At 41.3% G+C, this 24185-nt stretch overlaps 1 protein-coding gene across 1 annotated transcript; it reads left to right on the top strand.

Annotated features, from left to right (window-relative positions):
- The first annotated feature begins 425 nt into the window (after positions 1–425).
- Smim36 (small integral membrane protein 36) lies at positions 426–24185 on the top strand. Its single transcript, XM_047543184.1, is given in 3 exon segments — positions 426–596; positions 598–903; positions 24016–24185. Coding segments are annotated over 2 exon segments (282 nt in total). The 3' UTR covers positions 709–903; positions 24016–24185.

Genomic DNA, 24185 nt, shown 5'->3' with positions numbered 1-24185 from the left:
ACATAAATGAGAACAATGCAACTGGTCCAGGACAATCCAAGTTCTGAACTATTATTTTGGTGTGCTTATTAACAGCCCTTTTGCTCACTGAATTCCATGAGGGATTTTGTGGTCACTACTTACGTACCAGGATTTGGTAACACGGAAACCATCTCTCCTTCTCTCTCTCTCTCTCTCTCTCTGTGTAGGTGAACTGGTGAGGGACAGTTTCTGTGATTTGGTGGCTGTGGTATTAACAGCAAGAGCTTAAGTTATTAAACTGAGCAGCTCTAATCCTCCAGGTTTCCTGGAGCAGTGGGGATTATTGTATTTTTCATTGCAGAGTCCATGGAGCTATTCTGATGAACTACAGTTTGCTCCCTGCAAGGCGAAAACCGAACCCAAATGCCCCTCTCTAGATTCGCGTCCCCGCCGTGGGAGAGGTGATGGAGTTCTACTTAGAGATCGACCCTGTCACCTTGAACCTGATCATCCTGGTGGTGAGCTACGTCCTCTTGCTCCTGGTGTTCCTCATCTCCTGCGTGCTGTATGACTGCCGAGGCAAGGACCCCAGTAAGGAGTACGCTCCCGAGGCCACCGTGGACACACAGCCCTCCCATTCACTTGGTGGTGATGCCGCAAAGTGCGCCTGGGGCCCACTGGGCAAGGGGACCTGGCCTTCATTTTAAAGATCCTGCTCCCCTGGGGAAGAAAAGCACCATGGTGTGAGCTGGATGTGGGGCACTGGGGAGAGGCCACTGGACATTGGGGAGAGGCCAGTGGACTTGCAATAGAGGACTCACTCTTCCCTATTGGGGCTCCAGTTCTCTCCGCACACGGGTCCTGCTTGGCTAAGCAAGCTGGTCTTCTGTCTTACTTTCTGCTTTCTGGTCCTCCTCTTCGCGGATAAAGCAACTGTTTCAGGTAAGACGCCCAAAGTGGTCTTCAGCTGAATTCTCCAAATGCAAAATATTAGCAGTACTATTGTAGGATGAAGTCGGCTACTGGTACTCCTGATAGGAGAGGTTGGTTTTGAGTAAGGGTTAAAAGGACAGGGTGCAAGAGTGTGGTGTGTGTGTGTGTGTGTGCGTGTGAGAGAGAGAGGGAGAGAGAGGGGAGGAATGACACCCCCTCAGACCCATCCTATACTTTCCAAATCCTTTACATTCAAGGTGACCATTCTGGACTGACTCCAGGTTGTTATTATCTCTGTCCTTAGCAGCTCTTCACGTGGTGACAATGAGTTGGTCTAGGGCACACAGTCACTGTTGAGCAATGAAGATGACAGGGCTTGGAGCCTGGGTTCAAACCTGCCTCCTCCACTTAGCAGCTATTCGTGCCTCAGTCCGGTGACAGGACCTCCAAGCTGCCAGGGTTATGTAAATGAGAGCACTCGAGACTTCGCTTGATGCCTGGAGGTAGCGATTATGATGCTTGTGGACGTGTTTCCTGCCATGCTTCTCATCAAAAAGTTTGACCTCGAGTCCTCCAATCTATAATACAAAATTAGTGAGGACTCATTAAAAGTCAAGATCCTGCCAAGTGCAGTGGTGCACACCTATAATCCCAGGGCCTTGGGAGGCTGAGGCAGGAGGATGGCAAGTTCAAAGCCAATCTCAGCAACTTAGCAAGATCCTGTCTCAAAATAATAATAATAATAATTAATAATAATAATAATAATAATAATAATAATAATCAAAAAAGGTCAAAATCCCACAGCTTGGTGTTTCCATTCCCCAGAACACTGCTGGACATGTCTCTCAGTCTATTCATCGCTGTTGACTAATAAATGTACCAAGTGTGGTGGTGCACACCTATAATCCCAGCAGCTCCAGAGGCTGAGGCAGGAGGATCTCAAGTTCAAAACCAGCCTCAGCAAAAGCAAGGTGCTAAGCAACTCAGTGAGACTCTGTCCCTAAATAAAAATACAAAATAGGGCTGGGGATGTGGTTCAATGGTCAAGTGCCCCTGAGTTCCATCCTTGGTATGATAAACAAACAAACAAATGAATAAACAAATTACCCTGCTCATTCATTTGCTTGCATAATTTGCATTATTATCTCCATATCTCTGTGGTGCGTGCGTGTGTGTGTGTGTGTGTGTGTGTGTGTGATTAATCCTTCTCTCCCTGAGCTCAAGGCAACCTAAATGTTCATTTGGTGATTTATTCAACCCTTCTTCTTTCTCAAGACCTGGATGAACATACAAAGAAACAAGTGCATCAAGACCCCTGCCCTCTGGTCTCTGTAGCCTACCCGAAGGAAGAGGGGTCACGGGTGACTGAGACAAGGGACCAGAGGGCATTGCAGTGCTCGGCTAGAGCTCCCCACAGGTGCAGGAGTCCACAGAGGTGCCTCGTGTGCAGAAGGGGCTCAAGGGACACTGGAATGAGGGTGAATGGCCCGTGTCAGCTTAGACCCAGGCCTCAGAGATAAGAGGACTTTGACTGAAAGATAAGTGGCTCTTTCCAGGAAGACAAACCTGTACTGGGAATTTGGAGGGTGGCACAGGAGATGGCATTTTGGATAGAAGGAATGACGAAAATCAAGCTTGGAAGCCAAATTGGTGGGGCCCGTTGATTGTAAAAGCCCAATGTCTTCTAAGACTGTGAAGACAAAGTGAGATATTAAGTGTCTGTTTCTCCCATTGAACAGGAAGAGCAGGGCCCGGTGCAGCCTACCCTGCCTGCTTTAACAATGAGCTCAGCTTCCACTCTCAATAAACAAGTAGCTATAACAAGGAGAAGAGACCCCAGTTACTTTGTTTTCAGATTTTGACATTTGTTTTTATCTGTGTTCTTATTGTATCAAAAAAGCATATTTTCTTTTATACATGTGATGTTAAAATTATACTGAAAATCCTGCTATAGTTTGGATCTTGAATGCTCCCTACAGGCCCATGTGTTAAAGGCTTGGCCAACAGCCTGTGGTACTATTGAGAGGTGGTGGAACTTTAATAAGGCAGGACCTTGTGGAGGGAAATTAGGTCATTGGGGCATCTCTTGTTGGGCTGCTGGGGCCCCTGCCCCATCCTCTTTCTCTCTTGCTTCTTGACCAATGAGGTGAACAGGCCTCCTCTACCGCACGCTACCACCAACCAACACACTGTGCTATCATAAGCCTAATGCAATAGACTCAAGTTACCATGCACTGAAACTTCTGAACCATGAGCCAAAATATACCTTTTCATTTATTAAGTTTCATTTTCTTAGTTATTTTGTCACAGCAATGGGATCTTAACTAAAACAACCTTGTAGGATTTTTTTTCTTTTATGATCAAGTAGCCATCTCTATTTTATAAAGAAAGGGGTAAAAACAGTAAATTCACAGTGTCTTCTAGGAAATCTGCTATTTCTTAACTGTGAGCTTTAGTGTGAACTTCACCTGGACCAACTCTCTCATTTCCCCTTTCATGGGAATATATATTCATCATTGGAAAAAAATATCAGTGGACCACAAGAATGCAATGATACTAATATTATTTAATGTTTTCTTTTGAGAGAAATATAAAATGTTCAACCTATCTAATGGTAAAGTTAGAAATATGAAATAAACATTCAAAAAATTTCAAATAAAAATATTTTCAATTATGTCTTCATTTTATATTAGTCAATTAAAGAGGAAAAATTAACAGGTGAGGATAGAAAAATAAATTAGAAAGGAGAAAAAACTAATAATAATAATAGCAATAATAACCACTACAACAGATAAAGGGAACAAAAATATAGTAGAAAGAAAAAAGAAGAAGAGAAGGAAACAAAAAACACTCTAAGGTGAATTTGGAATAAATCGAGCCTCTGGTTGATTTGATTTTGGATTCATTGAATTCATGTTCTTTAAGCAGAAACTAAGTTCTTAGCACTTAAAACAATCTCTTCTATAGATTATCTACCCTTGGAATCTTATAAAAGTTAGAGGTATTTTTAAGAATTTTACTGATACCTTAGTTCATTTTCTGTTGCTATAACTGAATACCACAGGCTAGGTGATTTATAAAGAACAGAGGTTCATTTAATTCACAGTTCCAAGAACATGGTACTGGCATGTATTGAGGGCCTTCTTGCTGCATCATAGCACAGCAGAGAGTATCACATGGTGAGACAGAGTGAGCATGCCAGCTTGGGTCTCTTCCTCCTCTTTAAAATTTTCTAATGACAGTATAGGAGCCCTACCCTCATGACCTCATCTAGTCCTAAGTACCCCTACAGCCCCACCCCCTAATACTATTAACATATAAGTTTGAGGATTAAGTTTCTAACACATGAGCATCTGGGGAACACATTCAAACCATTGCAACCAGCGAGGAAGTGAACCCAGGAGAAATTATGATTTTCCCGGGAGTTTTTGGCCTTAGAGCTGGGACCAATGTCCTGTCATCCCCTTTATCCTATCCCTGCCCCAGGGCTCTTTCTGCAACATTATCTCCTTACCTGCCTCTATTTTAAACCTTCATGAATTATTTCTTATTTTTAATTAAAGTTTCATTTCCTAATGGAATTATTAGTTGCACAGCTGTAAGGTTCTAATGCGTTAGAAATTTGCTATTAAAACTTGGTGGAATGGATTACCAGCTAGACCCAAGAAATCCCTTGACCTTCGAATACTGCTTTATTTTAGTTTCCTTATGAGATTAGCGCTCCCTTAGGGCACTTTATTTTAATCCATTGCGCTCTCTTCAGGTGCACTTTGTATTTAAGTGAATGCAGCATTTGGGTCAAATTCACATGACGACTGTGGGAAGAACACATGCAGAACACTCCAAGATTAGGGAAATGGGGAAGTGGGGGGAGATTTATCAAAGTTTTGCTATATGCTGGGTATGTTTTATTCATATTGTCATTTAGCCTTCACACTCCTCTCCTAGAGAAGTAAAATGAAAACTAGTTTAAAGATAAGAACCTGAAGGCTCACAGGTAAAGCTCATTCAAAGCCACATAGTTGGCCCACAAGGAAGGCAGGATTTGAACTCAGCTCTAAAGGGTGGTGCCTTCTGCCATCTCTTATTTCACAGTTATTAAAGGAAAGTGACCTCTCTTGTTTGTTCAGCCTGTCTGATCTATCTCTCTCTCTCTCTCTCTCTCTCTCTCTCTCTCTCTCTCTCTCTCTCTCTCTCTCTCTCTCTCCCTCTCTCTGTCTAGAATTGCAATCCAATGCCTAGAAGGTTATTCAATACATGTCTTTTAAATAATCTTATGGACTTGCAGATTTTCTCCTCTGACATATATGGCGATGGTTTTCCATCAGAGGAAAAAGTAAATCTTTGTGATTTGGGTAGAACATTATTCCCTGATATTCCAGAAGACACGGGGGAAGAGTGGACAAAGACTGGGCTTACAACCAGGCAAGCCTATCTCAAGGGTCACTACTCCCAGGGTCACTACTGGTCTTAAGCTTTATGGTCACTTAACTTCCTAACCTTTTCCTGTAACTTAAACATGGATATGATGGTGACATTGATGAGGTTTGAAGTAACATTCATAAACATCTGACATATAGTAAGATTTCAAGAGAATGAAAGCCATTATTAGTATGCCAGCAAACGAAGTAATAATAAAGAGGGCTCACATCACCTAAAGGCTTGGCCAGTTCAAATTCACTTATGGGAGTGCTGAGAGGGACGGATGGGAGGTTGGAGAGGGGTCACATGCAGTAGAACTTTGCAAAGAAGAAAAAGTGTCTGTTGTGGGTCGCATTCTGCACCCTTCCTTCCCCATTTATATGTTGAAGCCCTTTGCACCTCAGATGTAACTTGCTTTGAAATAGGGTCGTTGCTGGTATGTGGGTAAAGATAAGGTCATATGGGAGTCTGGAGGGCCCCTAATCCTATATGACTGATGATTTTATAAAAAGGAATTTGGACACAGACGTGCAAACAGGGAGAACACCACGTGAAGACTGGAGAGATGTGACCCCAATCCGCAGAACCGGAAGATAGAAAAAGGGTTGGGAACGGTCCTTCCCTAGCACCTTGGAGGGAGCAATCCCTGCTGAAACCTTGATCCTGAGCTTCAGCCTCCAGAGGTTGAGACAATAAATTTCTCTTGTTTAAGTTACTCTGTTTGTGGCACTTTGTTAGAACAAACTAATTCAGTGCCTAAAGGGAATATTTAAGATTCAGGAAGGGAGGCTTAACACTTCAAGCCTCTTCGAGGTCAGTTACTTGATCCTGTGAGCAGAGGCAGAGTACTGAGTTGGAGGTGTCGGGACAGGGGACAAGTCACAAAGAAAAGCTATGGGCCTCATGTGCAAAACTATTTGATTGAAGCAGAAAAAGCTCAGAACTAGCTCCAAATGATCCACGTCTCTCCAGATACCCCACGAGTCCTGGAAAAGCCGTCAAGCCAGTGTTAGGTTCCTCACTGAATCCTCCTGAAAACGTGTCGGGACAGAAACCATTATTCTTCTTTCAGAGACAGGGGGTTCCAGCTTATCTTCCATAAAATTTTAGGATGGAAGTCATAGAGCCTAGAGACCCTGACGCATTTCTGACTTCGCACTCTGACCCCACAGCTGCCCAGAATCTCTGTGGAGGCACAGAATGATTTGTCAAGATAGATACAGACTTGACACACTCTTGTGATGTGTCACTCCCCACCTTTACGTTTGTGTTTTGAATGACATGATCCTCTAGATTGAGGCAAAACTCCCTGAGGTTGAAAGGCCAGACTGAGTCCACCCAGTATTTCTCAGGAGTGTCAGGGACAGCTTGTTTCCCATGACTTCATCTTCCCAGAGAACACTAGTGGCTGAGATACAGAAAGCAAAAGAGCATTTATATCTACCTGTGTCATGACCCTTGATTCAAGTTTAACCTTCTCATGCTGTCAGGTCCAGATAAGGGCCTTGTGACCCAAATAATAAGAAAGATCTTAGCTGTTCCATAATCTCCCAAGAGAGTGGGAAGTTGTCTGCACATTATATTTTTTTACTCAAGTTTTCTCTATACCCAGCTGTTATTTAATTAAACCCCAACCATAGGCTGGGATCTGCTGGTTCTCTGTTAAGCACATCTCCAGCCTGGTGGCCTCCATACAGTTGAAAGTTGATAAGCACACAATACAAAGCTCTGGAGATACCTGCAGGATGGAGACTTGGTTTGGAAACACAAAGTGCCTTAGGGAGAGAAGAAGATGCTGTTTGTTTGTTTTTGCGGTACTGGGGATTGAACCCAGGGCCTTGGGCTTGTGAGGCGAGCACTCTACCAACTGAGCTATCTCCCCAGTCCAAAATATGCTGTTTGAAAGAAGGATTTATAATTACAAAAGAGTAACTCAGTGGAAACGTGGTAGTGGAATTTGGAATCTGGAGCATGGGTCAAATATGATAAAGACATCCCTATCGTGGCAGTTTATCAGTGAGGGACTGTCATTGAGAGAGGAAGAAACGCTGATATTTAGGGTTGAATTTGGGAGAAAAACTCACATGCAGCAATCATTATACACATGCTCAGGGAAAAATCAGAAGACCCAGAGAAGGAAATAACTACTAAAATGATAATACTGAATTTGACAACTCTCACCATCAAGAAGGTCTCCCTATATTTAGCCTAGATCTTTTCTGCTCTTGAACTTTACATTCGTTTTCTCTCATTTACACCTTTTTGGTTTCAGAAAGAAGCACTGTTTAGACAGTGATCTCTATAAATGTGTCTGGTGAAAGAATCCAGATTCAGATTAGATCAGAAGGTGTGATAAGATGCGGTTGAAAAGGTGGCTGAAAGCGCAGAGTCGTAGCATACCGGTGAATCACTGTCTGCTATGCAGGTTTACCAATAATAATAACAACCTAAGTTAAAGAATGATTGACTTCGTTGCATGCAGAAAGTGAGTTATTCCTGCCACAACGTCATCATTCTCAGTTCTGTGTACTCCAATTTTGTCACTTGTGGAGCACAGATATAGGTGGAGGTACAGTTAATGTGGAAGGAACTGTATATACCTACAGACCACTCATCTATCCGACAGATATTTATAAAGCACCTACTTTGTGCACACCCAGTGCTAGGCTCAGGGGATGCGTCACTGCCCATAACAGATGTGAGCTCTGTGCTTGTGAAATGTACCAGGAGGCAGGAAAAAACATACTAAGCCCCTTGCAGACAATGTCTGAATCATCACTACAACCCTGAGAGGTAATGTCATTTTCCCAATTTTAAACATTTTCACTGTCTAAACTAGTGGCCTCCAAACGTATTGGTCTCCAAATGCCTTTGGGTATCAGTGAAGATACTCCCTGTGGATGTCTACTTAAATAAATATACGTTGTGTCTTTTATGCATTATATAGACATGCATACATATACTTACAAGTCATAGGCACATTATATAAATATTTTTGTATGTCTAACTTTGAAGATCTGCCCTCTGCCCTTCCACCATATCAAAAAGCTCTGATTAAGTCCATGAGTAAAGAGAATAATCCACTTCCAATCTCCTCCCACCTAACCCCAGGTTTTGTTCTGCAACCCTGTCTAAGAACATGACCTCAGAAATTTGTTCAAGTGAAAAATAGTCATTTTCAAGTGTGGACTAAATCTTTGTATTGCTAAGGATGGTTTGTAGAATTCCTGGATGACTATTTTACATGCAAAGGTAAGTTCTTCCTTTAGTTTATAAATCTTATTCATTTCCTTTGTGTTCTCTTTCCTGGCTGGATCTTAAGTACCTCAAGTAAAAGACTGAGTGTCTTACACATCTGTTTCAACTCCCCAACAGTACCTACTAAAGGACTAAACACATCAGGAATTCTCCATCCTCTGGGGATGACTTTGTTTCTCGTTGGAAAAAGAAAGATCTTTTAAATCCATTGTAGAGCAAAAATTGCATCCCTCTAGAACAGAGCTGTTGCAACACACAGTAGGGAGGAAGCTGAGACGCTTCAATGTCCCTAGGTACAGAAAGCTGGGGATGCAGTAGATAGGCTCATAATGAATGAGGCCAGTTAGAAGTAACCAAGGGTTCCATCTCAAACCCGGTCACTCTCCCTGGGGGACACCAGTCCCCACTTGCTCATCTGCATAAAGAAAGTGCTAAAATTCATGAGTAACCTTCCAAGGTCCTTTCAGCTCTGACATGTCTAACCCAGCACCTTTTCTTTCTCCTGATCTTTCCTGTCTCTTCTCACTCTAGCCTTGTAAAATTAAACATCTAGTGACTGGAGAATTTGTCTTGAAAAACAATAGCTGGAGCATTGTTGATCAGAGAGCTGCAGCAGGAAGCTTTGCAGAAGGCTGAGTCCTTCCCCTCTCCAGGATGCACACGAGCACCCCATTTGCTAACGTGTTTTCCATCTGACATTTCAAGTAACTATCCCCACGTTGGTGCTTCTTCAAGTCAAGGTCTGTTCTGCAGTCTTTGGAAGGAACATAAACCGTGACAAATGGTCTCAGTTCAGGCATATGGTGGTGCGCTGATTTCCTAGTTGCTGGGGTGTATTGACACGCTTATTGTCCCCAAATGTAAAAATAATGAAATCACCACCATGCGAGGCATGAGGACTATGTGAAACAAATTCAATTGATTGGTGTTTTGGAGACCATCCTTAATTTTTAGTAGAATGTTGCCTTTTCTTTCCATCCCCAGTGAATTTCAATTGCATTCCCCCTAAAATTGTTTTTTTTTTTTTTAAAGATGGTTAGGAATTAAAGTTTGCCTTATTGTTGCCTTATTGTTCCAGGTACATGAGTTAGAAATTAGGCTCAGCTATGATTAATTTAAACACACACACACACACACAGAATATTGTGGTTAAAACAAGGATGTGGAGTTAGTTCTTTCTCCTGCAGTCCAGGGTTGGGAGCAAAATGGTTCAGCCAGAAACAGAACCCTCCAAGATGCCCCCAATATCCCAGATACCTTACTTCTGCTCCACCGACTTTTCTTCACCCCTCAGGTAGACTTCTCACTAAAAGTTGGCTTCCGAAGCTCCAAACCTTAAGTCTAAATTCTAGGCAAGGATAGGAGTGGGAAGAAAAGCAAAGAGACACATGCTCGTTGAGTTAGCTGCAAGGCTCACCCACAGCTTCTATTTATATTCCGTGGGCTAGAACTTAATTACATGCCTACCTCTATCTAGAAGGAAGACTGAAAGATGTGGATTTTTGTTGGGGATACCAACATTCCAAAGAAAACCAGGGTTCCATTGGAAAGGAAAAGGGAAGGAATGAATTGGAAATGAGCAACTGCCCTAGCAGGATCATTTGTTTCCCTTCTGAGACACATCTGTTGAGGTCATCTTGAAAAATATGGAGAAGGAAAAGAAAGAGATGAGGGTGTTAATTACTTGGAAGCAATGTCCAGTAACATGCATCATAATGGCTTATTCATTTTTAATTAGTATCTGAAGATATTTTTCTATTGTATTCCTTTTATTATAAAAGGAATGCCTATTCATTTAGAAAATGTTGAGAAAAATATAGCAAAGGGCAGACCAGAAAATAGAATTCACCCATCATCCCATTACTCAGATCATACTATACTATTTTCTTGCATTTTCTGACGTTCTTTATATACACTGCACATATTTATAATCACAGTGTACGTATAAGTTGGCATCTCTTTTTTTCACTTTTTGCATAGAATGAGTGAATTTGCATATGACCCTACCTAGTGTCCCTCTGGCTCCTCCTAACAGTATTCCAATCGTGGTTAAATCTGTTTGGAAGGTGCTTGAAGTAGGAGGGCATGAATAGCATAGACTGATTTTCTCCTGCACCATTTCTGGGAGAACATACGGCAGATCTGGCTCACTTCTCACTCTCACTCTGAGACCATATCATATGCTCTCCTTTATGTATTTTTCCATCTCAAAAAATGTCAAGTGTACGAACCAAGAGTTAAAATTATTCTTGAGGGAACATGAGCTGCCATGCTCCTTCCCACCATATGCCTCACAAAGGTGAATTTTGTTCTGGATTATAAATTAGTGGGATGTCATGACTTTATAAGAAAGGGTGCTCACGCCCCACCAGCCCAAACCCCTAATGAAACAGCAAGAGAGAAAGGCCCTGCTCAAGCTCATACTGACATGCTCAGTGCCACACCCAGACATGAGATCTTTTCTAGTGACTTCCCCCTCTACTTAAGATGCTTTTGGTGATGTAACTATTTGGGAAACTTCAAAGTGTTAGTCTCCTACGAAAACAAACGTTCAAAAAATTTCCAGGATCCCCGACCCGACTGTAGCCAGTTACGAACGGCATTAACTAATTCATGACCTTGATTAAATAGAGATTTATGACTCTCTCAGGGTAACTTTTCTCAGATTGGCATTTCCATGTGGTGCAGTTGGTCTTTGAGAGAAAACATGCATTCTGTAGAAAAACAATTTTTCTTTTCCACTCCGTATTTACTTGCTATGAGTTGAGACCTTTGCTAAATGCCATGAGGTTGGGCTATGACTTTACAACATTTACAGCCTGGTTAGGAGATGAGAGAGACACATAAACCAAAGTGGTATGTTCATACATGGAACGCCAAGCACCTGTGAAAGGCAAGGAGGTAAATCTGCACGTATTGCTATGGAAAGATGGAAACTGCTATGGAAAAATGACCATGATGTATTCTTAGAAGAAAATGGAGGTTTCATAAGAGTTTGATGGTGTCCATAATTCTATTGTTTTTTTTTAATAAAAAGTACGTTCCCACGCTTAGATGTTTTTATATGCATAGAAAACATCTAGACAAGCACATAAAAGACTTTGAAAGGTGACCATTGTCAAAAGTGTATTTGAAAATGGAGGAAATAACGTTTTCTTTACTCTGTCATTTACATTGTTTTTTAAGTAAAATCATGAATTGTACTTTCTCCATCCTACATTGTGAATAATCCCAGTATCTGCCAGCGCTGTTGTGACATCTAAATCAGTTTGCTGCAAATGAAATGCTTAGACTCTTGTCAGGAACCTGCTAACTGCTCAGTGTATACTAACCATGACAATTCCCACGACAATGACAATGATGAAGAAGATGATGACGACGGGTGGCAGTGATGGAAGACAAAGTGTTTCTTCCATCCTGTTGCTGAGCCTATACATTCATAACAAGTTATTTATAGGGCAATGACTTGCATCAAACACCTTGAAATTTGAAAATATTTGACCCAGCAGTTCCACTTCCAGAAATTTCTGCTAAGGAAAAAAATCAAATGCATATATAAGAAGTATGTAGAAAGCGAATAAAGAATAAAACATTGGTGATGAGTTAAATGCTCAAAAATGAGAATGGTTTAGAATTCTGGTGTATCTTTACATGGAAATAGAATGCATTCATTGTAGCAATGAATTGATAGAAATTGTAATATGTGGATAATATACCAATAAGGGGAAAAAAGATAATTTCTGAATAGTATATACAATATGATTCCATAATAGTAAAAAATATATATAAATATATAAAATACATACACGTGTTTCTGTATGCCTGGGAGCACAAGCAACAAAATTGCATACACAAAATGGAACTCCGGCAATTGTGATTTTTTTTTCTTTATACTTAGGCATAGTTTTCAATTTTTCTATAATGAATTTCTATTGCTGGGCAAGTGTTTAAAGGAAGGCAAAGGACCTTTGGGGGAGCATTTCATAATACAGTCTCCATGCCAACCGACTAGTGTTAGGATATGTCTGCCTGGAGCCATAGGAGGTGCAAGTTCTTCCAGCCTCCAGGGAGAAGTGGACAAGTTTTTTCAATCTCCAAGTGCAGACTCAGCAGACGTGGGGCTAGTGTCCTGGTCTGACTCTGGAGACTGACTTTGGGATGTTGGTGAAGAGCCAAGGTGGACAGTATTGGGGCCATGTCTTTGCAATTGGCCAACCCCACAATGTTCAATTACTGAGAAACAGATGAGGATCGAGGGGAAATAAGCATAGCCACTTACCTCGCCTCTTAGTGGAGTTTCCAGAAGTTTCTGGCAACATTATCTCAGAACAGCTAACAGCCTTGTTTGAATCTGTCCAGAATCCAGATGACCTTTAGGCTCTTCTCAGCCACTTGCCTCAGAAGAGCCAAGGCTGCCAGCACTGGTTAGTTGTGAAGGGTGTCAGCCCTGCATCTCTGGATTTCTCACGGACAAAGAACTGGAAACTTGACTTATGCTGGTTGATGTTTTCTGTGATGTCTGTCTGAGCTCCCAAGGGGACAACCACCTGGGGGAAAAGGGCAGAGCCCCAGGGAGCTGAACTGGATGGAGCAAGTCCCATATAACTGACCCGGGCCTCAGTTCCCACGAAGGCCCCCACCCACATATTCAGCCTCATTGCTATTCCCCACCCATCCACCCACCCACCTGAAATCCTCCTCAGTTCTGGTATTTCATATTTCCGTTGTCGTTGCCTTTTTGTAGCCTTTGAAATTTTTTGCAGAGCATGTCAGGGCTCAGCTGAGATCCTCTTTCTCGTGCAATCTCTCCTGACCCCTCACCTTCCCCACCACTCTGGGATCCTGCTCTGTGACCCATAGTGGCCTCTACTAAATTCCATAAGGAGACTTTCCCACTATATTAGAATCACTTGCTTCTAGTCTCTGTTTCCCCAGCTCTGGCATAAGTTCCTTAAGAGCAGAGGCCATAACTTACCTTTCTCCACTTTGATCTCCAAGTCAAATTTTAATTCCTCATTCTTTTTCCTTCTAATAATTTTATGGATGCATATCAATTATACAGACACACAGGCCAATGGAACAGAATAGAAAACACAAAGACCAATCACACAACTATAATCAGTTCATTCTTTAAAAATTCCCAAAAATATACATTGGAGAAAGACAGTTTTTTTAACAAGTAGTGCTGAGGAAAACTGGATATCCATATGTAGAAGAATGAAACGAGATCCCTCTCATCCTGTGCAAAAGTAAAGTCAAGTGTATCAAAGATCTAAGTGTAAGACCAGAAACTTTCCTGCTATTAGACTAAAAAAACCAGGGAAACACTTCAACAAATGGACACTGGAAAAGGCTTCCTGGATAAGACCCTATGGCTCAGGAAAAAAAGAGAGAATGAATAACTGAGAAGCCATCAAATAAAAAAGCTTCTGCACAGCAAAGGAAATAGTTAACAGAGTGAATAGATAACTGACATAAAGGGAGAAAATGTTTACGAGCTACTCTTCCAACCTAAGACTAGTATCAGAAAATATAAGAACTCAAAAACTCAACATTAAGGGTGGGGGATATAGCTCAGTTGGTAGAGTGCTTGCCTTGCAAACATAAGGCCCTGGGTTCGATCCCCAGCACCACAAAAAAAAAAAAAAAAAAAAAACATTAAGAAAAAAACAAATAATCCAATCAATAAAATAAGACGAACTGAACAAACTCTTCCCTACAGAGGAAATAGAGCCAGGAGTCGTGGTGCATGCCTGTAATCCCAGTGGCTCAGGAGGCTGAGGCAGGAGGATTGTGGGTTCAAAGCCAGTCTCAGCAAAAGCAAGGCACTGAGCAATTCAGGGAAACCCTATTTCTAAATAAAATACAAAATAGGGCTGGGGATGTGGCTCAGTGGTTGAGTCCCAGTACCAAAAAAATAAAAAGAAATACAAATAGTCAACAACTTTGTGAGAAAATGCTCAATATCTTTAGCTATCAGGGAAATGCAAATCAAAACTGTGCTGAGATTCCATCTCAATTTTCATATTCTTTACTTTATAGCATGAATTGAAAAGCAGTCCAATCAAAACAAATCAGTTCACACTAAAATGATAAAAACTGATAGCAGCAACTTCAAAATTTCAGAATTATTTACATTCTAGAAAGAAGATAATTTGCCACCATGTTAGAAATAATTGATGGATGGATGTGTTTTATTCATTTACTTTTTTGATAAACAAGTATTAACACATGTCGTGGACTGGGCATGGAGAACATCGAATCAAAAGAAATGGGCATTTGGATCTCCATTTGAATAACCATCCCCAGCCAATTGTTATCAGAGGATTAGAAAAACCTAAAGTCACTAGACATTGAGATTATGAAGAGAGCAAAATGAAGGTGGGGGTACAGAAAGATGATTGAGAAAAATGGCCCAAGTAAACCTCGTGTGTTCTAAAATTTTACCTGAGGCTACCCCTAAAAGAAAGCTCTTTTTCTCCTTTTCATTTGGCCCTGAATTCATTGTCCTATATGATGTGGAAATTTATATGACTCTTCAAAGGAACTAACATCCAAATGTAAATAGTAAATAGTAGAAAAACCAAGAATGTTGATGCTAGAAATATACTGTGTAGTTCAGTCTCTAGCTTCTTCAACCATTTGATAAGTGACCCAGGGTGGTTCCTTAACGTCTCTGTGCATTAGTGTCCTCAAAGGTAAAATGGCAGTGATAACAATACTCTCTGCTTTCTAAGGTTTATGGGGTTAAATTACACATAATATACTTGGAACTGCATATAACAGTACAATGTGCATTAGATATTAACATTACAAATTACAGATAAAAGGGCAATGGTATTCTAAGATCAACAACCATGGCATACACTGATTTTTAGGAGGTCTTTTTTTTTTCTGATTAGCTTCTCATTTTTGTTATGAACATTTTCAGAAGCTGGGGCTGTAGTCAGTGGCAGAGTGCTTGCCTAGCATGTGTGAGGCACTGGGTTCAGTCCTTAGCACAACATAAAACTAAATAAATTAATTAAAGGCATTCCGTCCATCTACAAAAAAAAAAAAAAAAAAAAGATTAAAAAAAATGCAAATATACTAAGTAAAAAAATTGGTAGGCACTCTTCACAAAATGATCACCCAAACGCAACAATTATCAAGATTTTTTGCCATCTTAACCTAATCTACCTTGTGATAAAATGATGTTTGTAGAACACTGTCAGGTCATTTATCCCGTGTATTTCATCATGCATCTTGATGCAGCATAGAGATTTGCTTACATTAACTTAATGTTCCTCCTGTGTCTACAAAGCCAGAATTCCATGGAAACTCCTGTCAACAGTGGCCTCCTTCTCTAGTGATTGAAGTCGGAAACCAAACCAGGTCTACTCATTACACTTGGTTCTAAATTTTCTCAAAACTCTTCACCTGAAAGACTGTCCTTTTTCTTTTCCTCACTTAACGCAGGAACCAGTGATCGTCTTTTAGAATGAAACACATTCTCATGATGACATTGCTCGAAGTTTTGCCTGTGACAGTCTCAGTTTACGTCTTTCTTTATCCCATTACGATTATAAATAGCACCCTTCACCCTTGGTCACCCTACACATTAGGGGTTTGTCAGTTTGTTTTATTGTTTAATTTGTGTATTCTACCTGCCGTATATTTCCTACACATTGAAGTTAGATAAAGACCAGATTCAGGTGTACCTACCTCTTTGGCAAATTCTTGCATCGATGTTTCTGTTTGCTCTGTGTCAGGAGGTGCACGGTGTCCAGCTATTCCACCCTTGGTGATATACAAATTAATGAGTGGATTCATATGAGTCAGCATGATCAAGCCTCCAATGTTCTTCTTGGATTTTCATGCCTGAATCAATTACTGAATCATTGCCTGAATCAATTACTACATCAAAGTTTAAAAAATAATTCTAACTCCACCATCCCTTCCCCATGCATTGAATGGAATTCTTTTGTAAAGGAAAACTTTCCCTCATCAGTTAAGCTTGGCTGCTCTGCACTTGCCACTTACATAGGAAGGAGAGAATAAATCTTTAACTCTTTCCTTTGAACAGTGGGTGTTCAGAATAAGGCATTGGAATTTTAGTTACTTCAGACAGTGTCCGGTTCATTGGAGGTTTTTGTTATTTAGTTTGGTTGGTGTTTTGTTTGGTTTGTTTTTGTTTTTTTTCAGGTGCTTTTATTTGCTTGCTTGTTTTGTTGGGGAAATTTTTTCTTTCTTTTAAAAAAAAAAAAACTATCATAGATTCATGAGTGCTAAATTTAAAGACATTCATAAAACAAGTTATCCTCATAAATTAAAAACTGCCTATATTATTCAAGTTTCTCTAGAGAAAAATAAGATAATGTGCATATAGAGAGAGAGAAGTCTAGTTTTGTGAGTCTGGCTCACACAGCTGTGGAGGCTGGCACATCTGATATTCTGCAGGGCAGGCAAGGAGACTAAAAACTGAAAGAAAAGTGGATGTTGCAACTTCAGTCTGAAGATAGCCTGCAGGCAAAAGTCTTCGTATGGGAGCAGGGTAGCTGAGTCTTTTTCTCTAGGGTCTTCAACTGATTGGATGAGGCACATCCACCTTATGGAAGGTCATCTGCCTTACTGGAAGTCTCCTGATCCAAATATTAATTTTATCTTTAAATATCTCCCAGTGATTTCTAAACTAGTGTTTGTCTAAATATCTGGGTACTCCAGAGATCTGAAGTTGACACATAAACTTAATCAGTATTGTCTCAATATTTAAAATAATAATTACAGTATAAGGTAAAAATGCTGAGTGATGCTGGGTATGGTGGTGCATACCTATAATTCCAGAGGCTCAAGAGACTGAGACAGGAGGATGGCAAGTTCAAAGCCAGCCTCAGTAAAAAGTGAGACACTAAGCAACACAATGAGACCCTGTCTCTAAATAAAATGCAAAATAGGACTGGGGATGTGGCTCAGTGGTCGAGGCCCCTGAGTTCAACCCCCAACCCCCCAAATGCTGAGTGATAAATCAATGCTTATTGCAGGCATCCAAAGAGAGCAGAGACCAAAAAAGAAAGATTTGAATAGTAATTTCTGTATGCTCTGCTGGTTTGGGTGCTACACCAAATGCTAACAAAATAAAATGGCCTCGGTGGAATGTTTTCCTCTGATAAGTGGATGATGATACATAACGGGGGCGGGTAAGAGAAGAATAGAACTTTGGATTGTGTGGAGGGAAATGGGATGGAAGGGGTGGGGAAAGAAAAGATAGTGGACTGAGACAGACATCATTACCCTATGCCACATATATGATTACAGGAATGGTGTGAATCTACATTGTGTACAACCATAGAAATGAAGTCGTGCCCCATTTGTGTACAATGAATCAAAATGCAGTCTGTAAAAATAAATAATAAATAATTTTTTTTAAAAAATGGTCTTGGTTCTGCCACTTCCTGTGTAACCTTGAGCAGCTCACATTAGTTCGCTGAGCCTCACATTCATCTAAAAGCTAGGATAACGGCATGTGTCCTGCCTGCCGTTACATTTTGTTATGACAGCCAAAAGAGGACTGTGCATATCAAGCATTCAGAAAGTCCTTCTTGCTACACAAATCTAAGATGCTCTTAGACTATTTTGTTAAGCACCAATGAACCAAAGAGTGTCAAACAAATGTGCTCTGAAGCTGTAGTTGTAAGTGCATGCCACATTATGAAGGTTAATGACTTTCTCCCCACTTGAGAGAAACTGTGACTTTGGGGCCCCCACATTTTAAGAGAAGGGAAAGTTGTCCTTTCCTGAGGGCGGGGAAAAATCAGAGTATAATTTTCCATGTGGATGCCTCTGTCACTGAGTTCTTATTTCCCCTAAAGTCTCTAATTCTCTATGTCAACGATGTAACAATGACAAAAGCAAAGGATAAATAAAGGTAGCTTTCAATGTCGGAATGACAAATGCAAAGTCTATCTTGATTTATTTGTTTATTCATTCACCAAGCATTTATCAAACGCTCATTGTATGCGAGAGCCTATGCCAGATGCTATTAAGATATAGAAATGAAGCAAATCCAGATTCTGTCTTGAGCAAACTGTACACTATTAATAGGAAGAAACTGGAATGAACAAGGAGAGACCTGTAATTCAGAGACTGAAGAATACAGTAAGAGAGCTCAGAAGCAGCTCATGGAGTTCAGAAACCAAGTTCACAGACCAAAGTGAAGTTTCCAGATGGTTTCCTGGAAGAGGAGGCACTGAAGCTAACCTGAAGAATAGGGACAGATTTGGACCTGAGAGATGAGGTGGGGTGGGGCAGATAGATGACCCAGGAGGCAGTGATATGGAAAGGAAGAAGTAGAAAGAAGTTGGACTTGTGCTATTGTGGCAGTCAGTAAATTTTCTCCTTTACCTATAAGTTCCTTTTCTGCAATGTGGAAAGGCTTTTGAATTCATCTAAAACTGGAATGGCAAAAAAGGCTTTCTCTGGTTCATCAGCTTCAACGGATGGGTCGCAGATGGTCACAGCTGGTGGGTCAGCTTAACGGAGAAGATTATCGTCATATACCCTCTCGATGAGTCATAATTTTCTTAAGCTTACATGTTTTCCAGCTCTAAAACTCTAGGACTCTCAGAAGCTTAATCTTGCCTGAAAGTTTTGAACATTCCAGAATAAATCTTTCTTAGCTAGAATGCCCAAGCCCATGTTTCCCAACGAAAAACACAGAATGTGATTTAGCCTCATGGATGATTCAGACTCATTCTCAAAAACAGAAGGTAGCATACAGTACTGTCAGGACAGAAGTATCACAGTACGGTTGGGACCCATGGAGGTCCAGAGGAGTATCTATCTTTAAACTCGGAGGCTCCAGAATGCTCTATTTGTTATGTGTTTGTTGCTGGGTTTCCCCCTTGACATTTCTACTGGGCATTTAACTCTCTCAGATTTTGGTGCTCTCCATGTTTCTACCCATTTTTTCCCACTTATTTCTGTCTGTGAACGCTGCTCTTGTACTTGAGGATTGGAAACTAGATCAAGTTCTGTTAGAAGAACATGTAAATAAGAGCCTGTTCTGAGAATAGATGTAAGAAGATTGTCTACATGTAAAGTATCTTGAGACTTAGTACCATTCCTGTTCTAGACTGGCTGGTTTTTGTTGGTTTCTTTGTTTTTGTGGTACTGGGGATTAAACCCAGGACCTCGCACATGGTAGGCAAGTGATCTGAGCTGCTCCCAAGACTCTGATCTGGCTGTTCAACTATGTGTGTGTGCACGTGTGCATGTGTGTTTGTGCGTGTGTAAGAGATAGAGAGTTGTGTGCCTATTTCTATGTGTGCCTTTAAGTGGGATTTTCCTTCTGGTTTTTTACTGTGAGTGTGTGACAGCTAAGTTCAAGGTAAGTAAAGTATGACCATCTATAATTTGCCCAGAGAAACTGGAAAGCTTTGAACATTGAAGATGACAACATGGGAGATAACAATGTTGTAGCACTGCAAATAAAAATTGCCCCCTGTGTTACACAGCCTCCGTGATTATTCGGAGGCAGGGTAAGCTGCAACCATTATCTCTGAGAAACAACAGTTACATGATTAGGCCAAGTTCCTAAGGGGAAATTGAAAGAAAATTATTATTTGGCTTGAGATCCCCTGATCTCAAAAGAGACTTCCTTCAACTACTATGAAATGCCACCTGTGTGATAGTTATTATGAGAAATCAAAAGAAACTCCTGCCCATCTGCCCCAGTCTGTGACTGAGGGACTCGTATCAAAAAGACATGGATTCGGAAGAAGTCAGGGTATCCCAAAAATCAACCAATGCCTATGCTAAGCAAAATCACCTGGAGAGACTGTTCAAAATGTCAGTGCTTGGAGCCTGTTTATCAAGAGTCTATTTTAGCAGATCTGGACTAGGACCAGAAGTTTGGGAGAGATTTTCACACCCACAATATTTAAGCTTCCAAATCCATCATAACTGCAATACCATGATCACACCCAGGTCTGATTTTGTAAAAAATCCAGATTGTCTGTGTGCTCACAACCATTTAGTATTCAGGCGTGGGTTTTAGGTAGTCAGGACACTGCTTCATATTCAGAGTACTCCTTTTTCTGCCCCTGTACTTCCTGCCAGCTCACCATGTACCTCTCAGCCCCATCAGCTGTGCCTGTGGCCAAAATAACAAGATATCTAGGCATGCATGAGATCCCACCCATTTCTTCCTGTTCTACCTCTGCTCATGGTGCTGAGCTAGAAGCGGTGCCGAGTTACTACAGGACAAAGGAGTCGGGCCCTGACTCCTGGGAGTGTTGGGGTTTTCTCAACAAAGGTCATACTTCTGAAAGAAGGGTCAAGTGTTCAAAAGTAATGTTAATCACAAAACTGGTGACAGCACCACGTGTGGTGCCTGTAATCCTAGCAGCTCAGGAGGCTGAGGCAGGAGGACTGCAAGTTCAAGGCCAGCCTCAGCAACTTAGTGAGACTCTAAACAACTTAGCAGACCCTGTCTCAGAATTTAAAAGAAAACAATACAAAGGGCTGGGAATATGGCTTAGTGGTTGAGCACCCCTGGGTTCAATTCCCAGTATAAAAAAAAAGAAAAGCAAAAAACAAAAACTGGTGTCAGCAACCCCACTAAGAAGTCGAAGCTTTGGAGGAGTTGTAGGCACACTTGCCTATTCTACAACAGTGGCTTCAGGGCTGCTTCCTGAGAGTAGAAACAGGGACAAGAGTTTTTGTTCACACTCCCTAATTTAATATGTATAATAACCCTAAGACAGAAATATTATTATTCCTAACTTATATATGAAGAAACAGAGGTGGAGAAGTGGTTTGTCTGAGCTGAAAGAGGCAAAGCTGGATTCAAAATCATCATGGCAGAGACGAAGTCTGAGCATCAGCCACTGGAGCACATTGACACACACCAGATTTGAATTCATACTCAGATGCCACAGGGATCCTGATGCTGGTCTGTGGTCCTCAGCAATGCTATGGAGGAGACCAATTCCATTCCTATACATTGAGGGCATTGTAGGGATAGTAAATCCTGAAAGAGCACTAGCTGGGGGCTTCAAACCCAAAAATCCAAGAAGTCCTCTGCCCTCTAAAGTCAGCATGAGGATCTATTGCCAACTCAGTGCTGCTTGGAACAAACTTGGGGGTTGTGCTAGCCCATTGGGAATGCTAAGATCCCTCTCCTTCAGGGAGATAGAACTTTTCAGGAAAATCTAGGAGAGCTGGTTTTCTGTGAGTCTGCAGGACTTTGGTTGTCCCCGTTGCACAGGATTTCATTCTCCTTCTCCAGATAAAAATTAACATAACGTGATGGATTCAGATTGGAAAGAGCATCCTTACCAATGAAGTACTCCAGTGGTTTTGCAGCTCCCCAGGTGGCTGAGAAGTTCCACAAAGATGTCTTCAAGAACACTGCAGAGGAATATGGTAAATGCAGTATACCTGGTTCTTCCCATCCAACCCATATGACTGGAACAACATTGCTGAAATGTATTTTGTATATTGGGATCCCTTGTAAGCTTCTGTTTGAAGGAGAGACTCCATGTCAAGAAACATGCTTGGAAATGACTGTCTCGATCCTCCTAAAATCATATACTATTGTTCCTAAACCCTGCTGGAGAGTTGGGAATCTGAGGCTGAATAAAATCTAAAGATGAACCCTCCCCTGCCCTAAGTTTCCAATACAACTAGCTGGTTTCTTTCTTAACCCTTCCTTGAGATGGTAAAGGAACCAAGGCATCAGGTACTCTTCATGGAAAAAAAAAAAAAATATATATATATATATATATATATATACATAGCCTTTTCTAAGAAAAGAGATACTTCTTTAAACTTGCTGCTTTGGATCATGAAGGAATAAAAGGGTCTACCTCCCAGATCCCTCTACCTCCCAGATCCCTCTGCATCATGGGGGTGAGAGAAACCCCAGCCAACTCTATCACCATCCAGATTTAGTCAAATCAAATCTACTCCACACAGTCATTCAAAGAAGCTCTGAGTTCTGTTGAGGAAACATGAAGCAAAAGGTAGGTAAGAAAGACAGTTGCTACCTGGGCCTGGCAGACACTCTTGGTCACCTTCTCCCTCAGCATTTCCCACCACAACCCACCTCTTCTTGGCTGGCAGAGTTCATCTCCCGTTGTTGAGGCAGAAAATGTCAGCCATCAGCTTTCCCAGCCTCCCTTCTACACAGGACCTGAGAATGTGACCTGTTCCTCCAGGGGGCTTCTAGGAAAGACTTTCTCTCCCACCACAACTTAAAAAAATAAGTCCATGAAAATGCCCCTCTTCTTCGCTTGCCAGGTTCTCGAAAAGCATTATCCCCCTTTAAACTCATAGCAACCTGCTGGTATAGTGGTAATGTATTCCCAAGTTTAGAAATGAACAAACGGAGGCATAGAAAGGTGAATCATTTGACCAAGACTGTATCTAATCAGTGGTAGGACCGAGATTTGAGCCTAGATTTGTATGACTCCTGTTGTGGTTTTCCCTAAAAGGATATGTTGAAACCTTAATCCCCTAACCCCACAGAACGGGACTCTATTTGAAAATAAGGGTTCTACAGAGGTAATCAAATAAAATGGGGACATCGGGGTGAGTCCTAATCTAAAAGGACTGGTATATTATAAAAAGGGAAAATTGGCACACAGAGACAGACACACACACAGGGAAGACAACCTGAAGACACAGGAAGAAGACAGCCAGGAGACAGGGATGATGCATCTACAAACCAGGAAAGCCACTGATTGATGCGAACCCAGAAATCAGAAGACAGGAGGAAGGATTCTCCCCTAGAGCCGCACAGAGCCTGACCCTGCCAACATTTTCAGTTCAGGCTCCTGGCTTCCAGAACTATGAGACAATAACTGTCTATTGTTTTTAACAAAGCAGTCCTAGAAAACTAATATAACTTGTAAACCCTTATGCACATTATTAATATGTCTAAATCTGCCTCTTCAAAAATGTGCAGATTTAGACCCGGCATGGTGGTGCACACCTGTAATCCCAGCAGCTCAGGAGGCTGAGGCAGGAGGATCATGAGTTCAAAGCCAGACTCAGCAAAAGTGAGGTGCTAAGCAACTCAGTGAGACCCTGTCTGTAAATAAGATACAAAACAGGGCTGGGGATGTGGCTCAGTGGTCCAGTGCCCCTGAGTTCAATCCCCAATACCAAAAAATTAAAAAATAAAAATTTTAAAAAAGGAAAGAAAATATGCAGATTTAGACATACTTGGCTAGGAATGGTACTGGAATAGCACAGACAATCCTTGAAAATCGTGATGTCTTGAAGGTGCAAAGGTAGGGGTCAGCAAATTGTGTTTGGCACAGCAGGAGAGTCAGTCCACAGGGAGGGCAACCAGGAACTTAACCTGCGTTTATCCAATGACAGTATGGCAGCCGCTGGTATTTCACATGGAAGACTTCAATTTCCTTTGAGATTGGTGTATCTATCTTCATTCTGCAGGTGGTGGAACTGACTGGCCCCAAATCCCACAGCAAATAAAGAGAAGAAGCCTTCAAACGTACAGCTTCTAACAAGCCTCATTGTTCTTTCTGCTGCTGTGATTCAGTCCCACAGGAGACCATCTTCAGGAACATTTCACTGCCTCAGATGTGGGCAGATATTAGAAAGAA

This window comes from Sciurus carolinensis, chromosome 3 (genome assembly GCF_902686445.1).
Source record: "Sciurus carolinensis chromosome 3, mSciCar1.2, whole genome shotgun sequence".
Lineage (NCBI taxonomy): Eukaryota > Metazoa > Chordata > Mammalia > Rodentia > Sciuridae > Sciurus > Sciurus carolinensis.
This window is presented reverse-complemented; position numbering and strand designations above follow the sequence as displayed.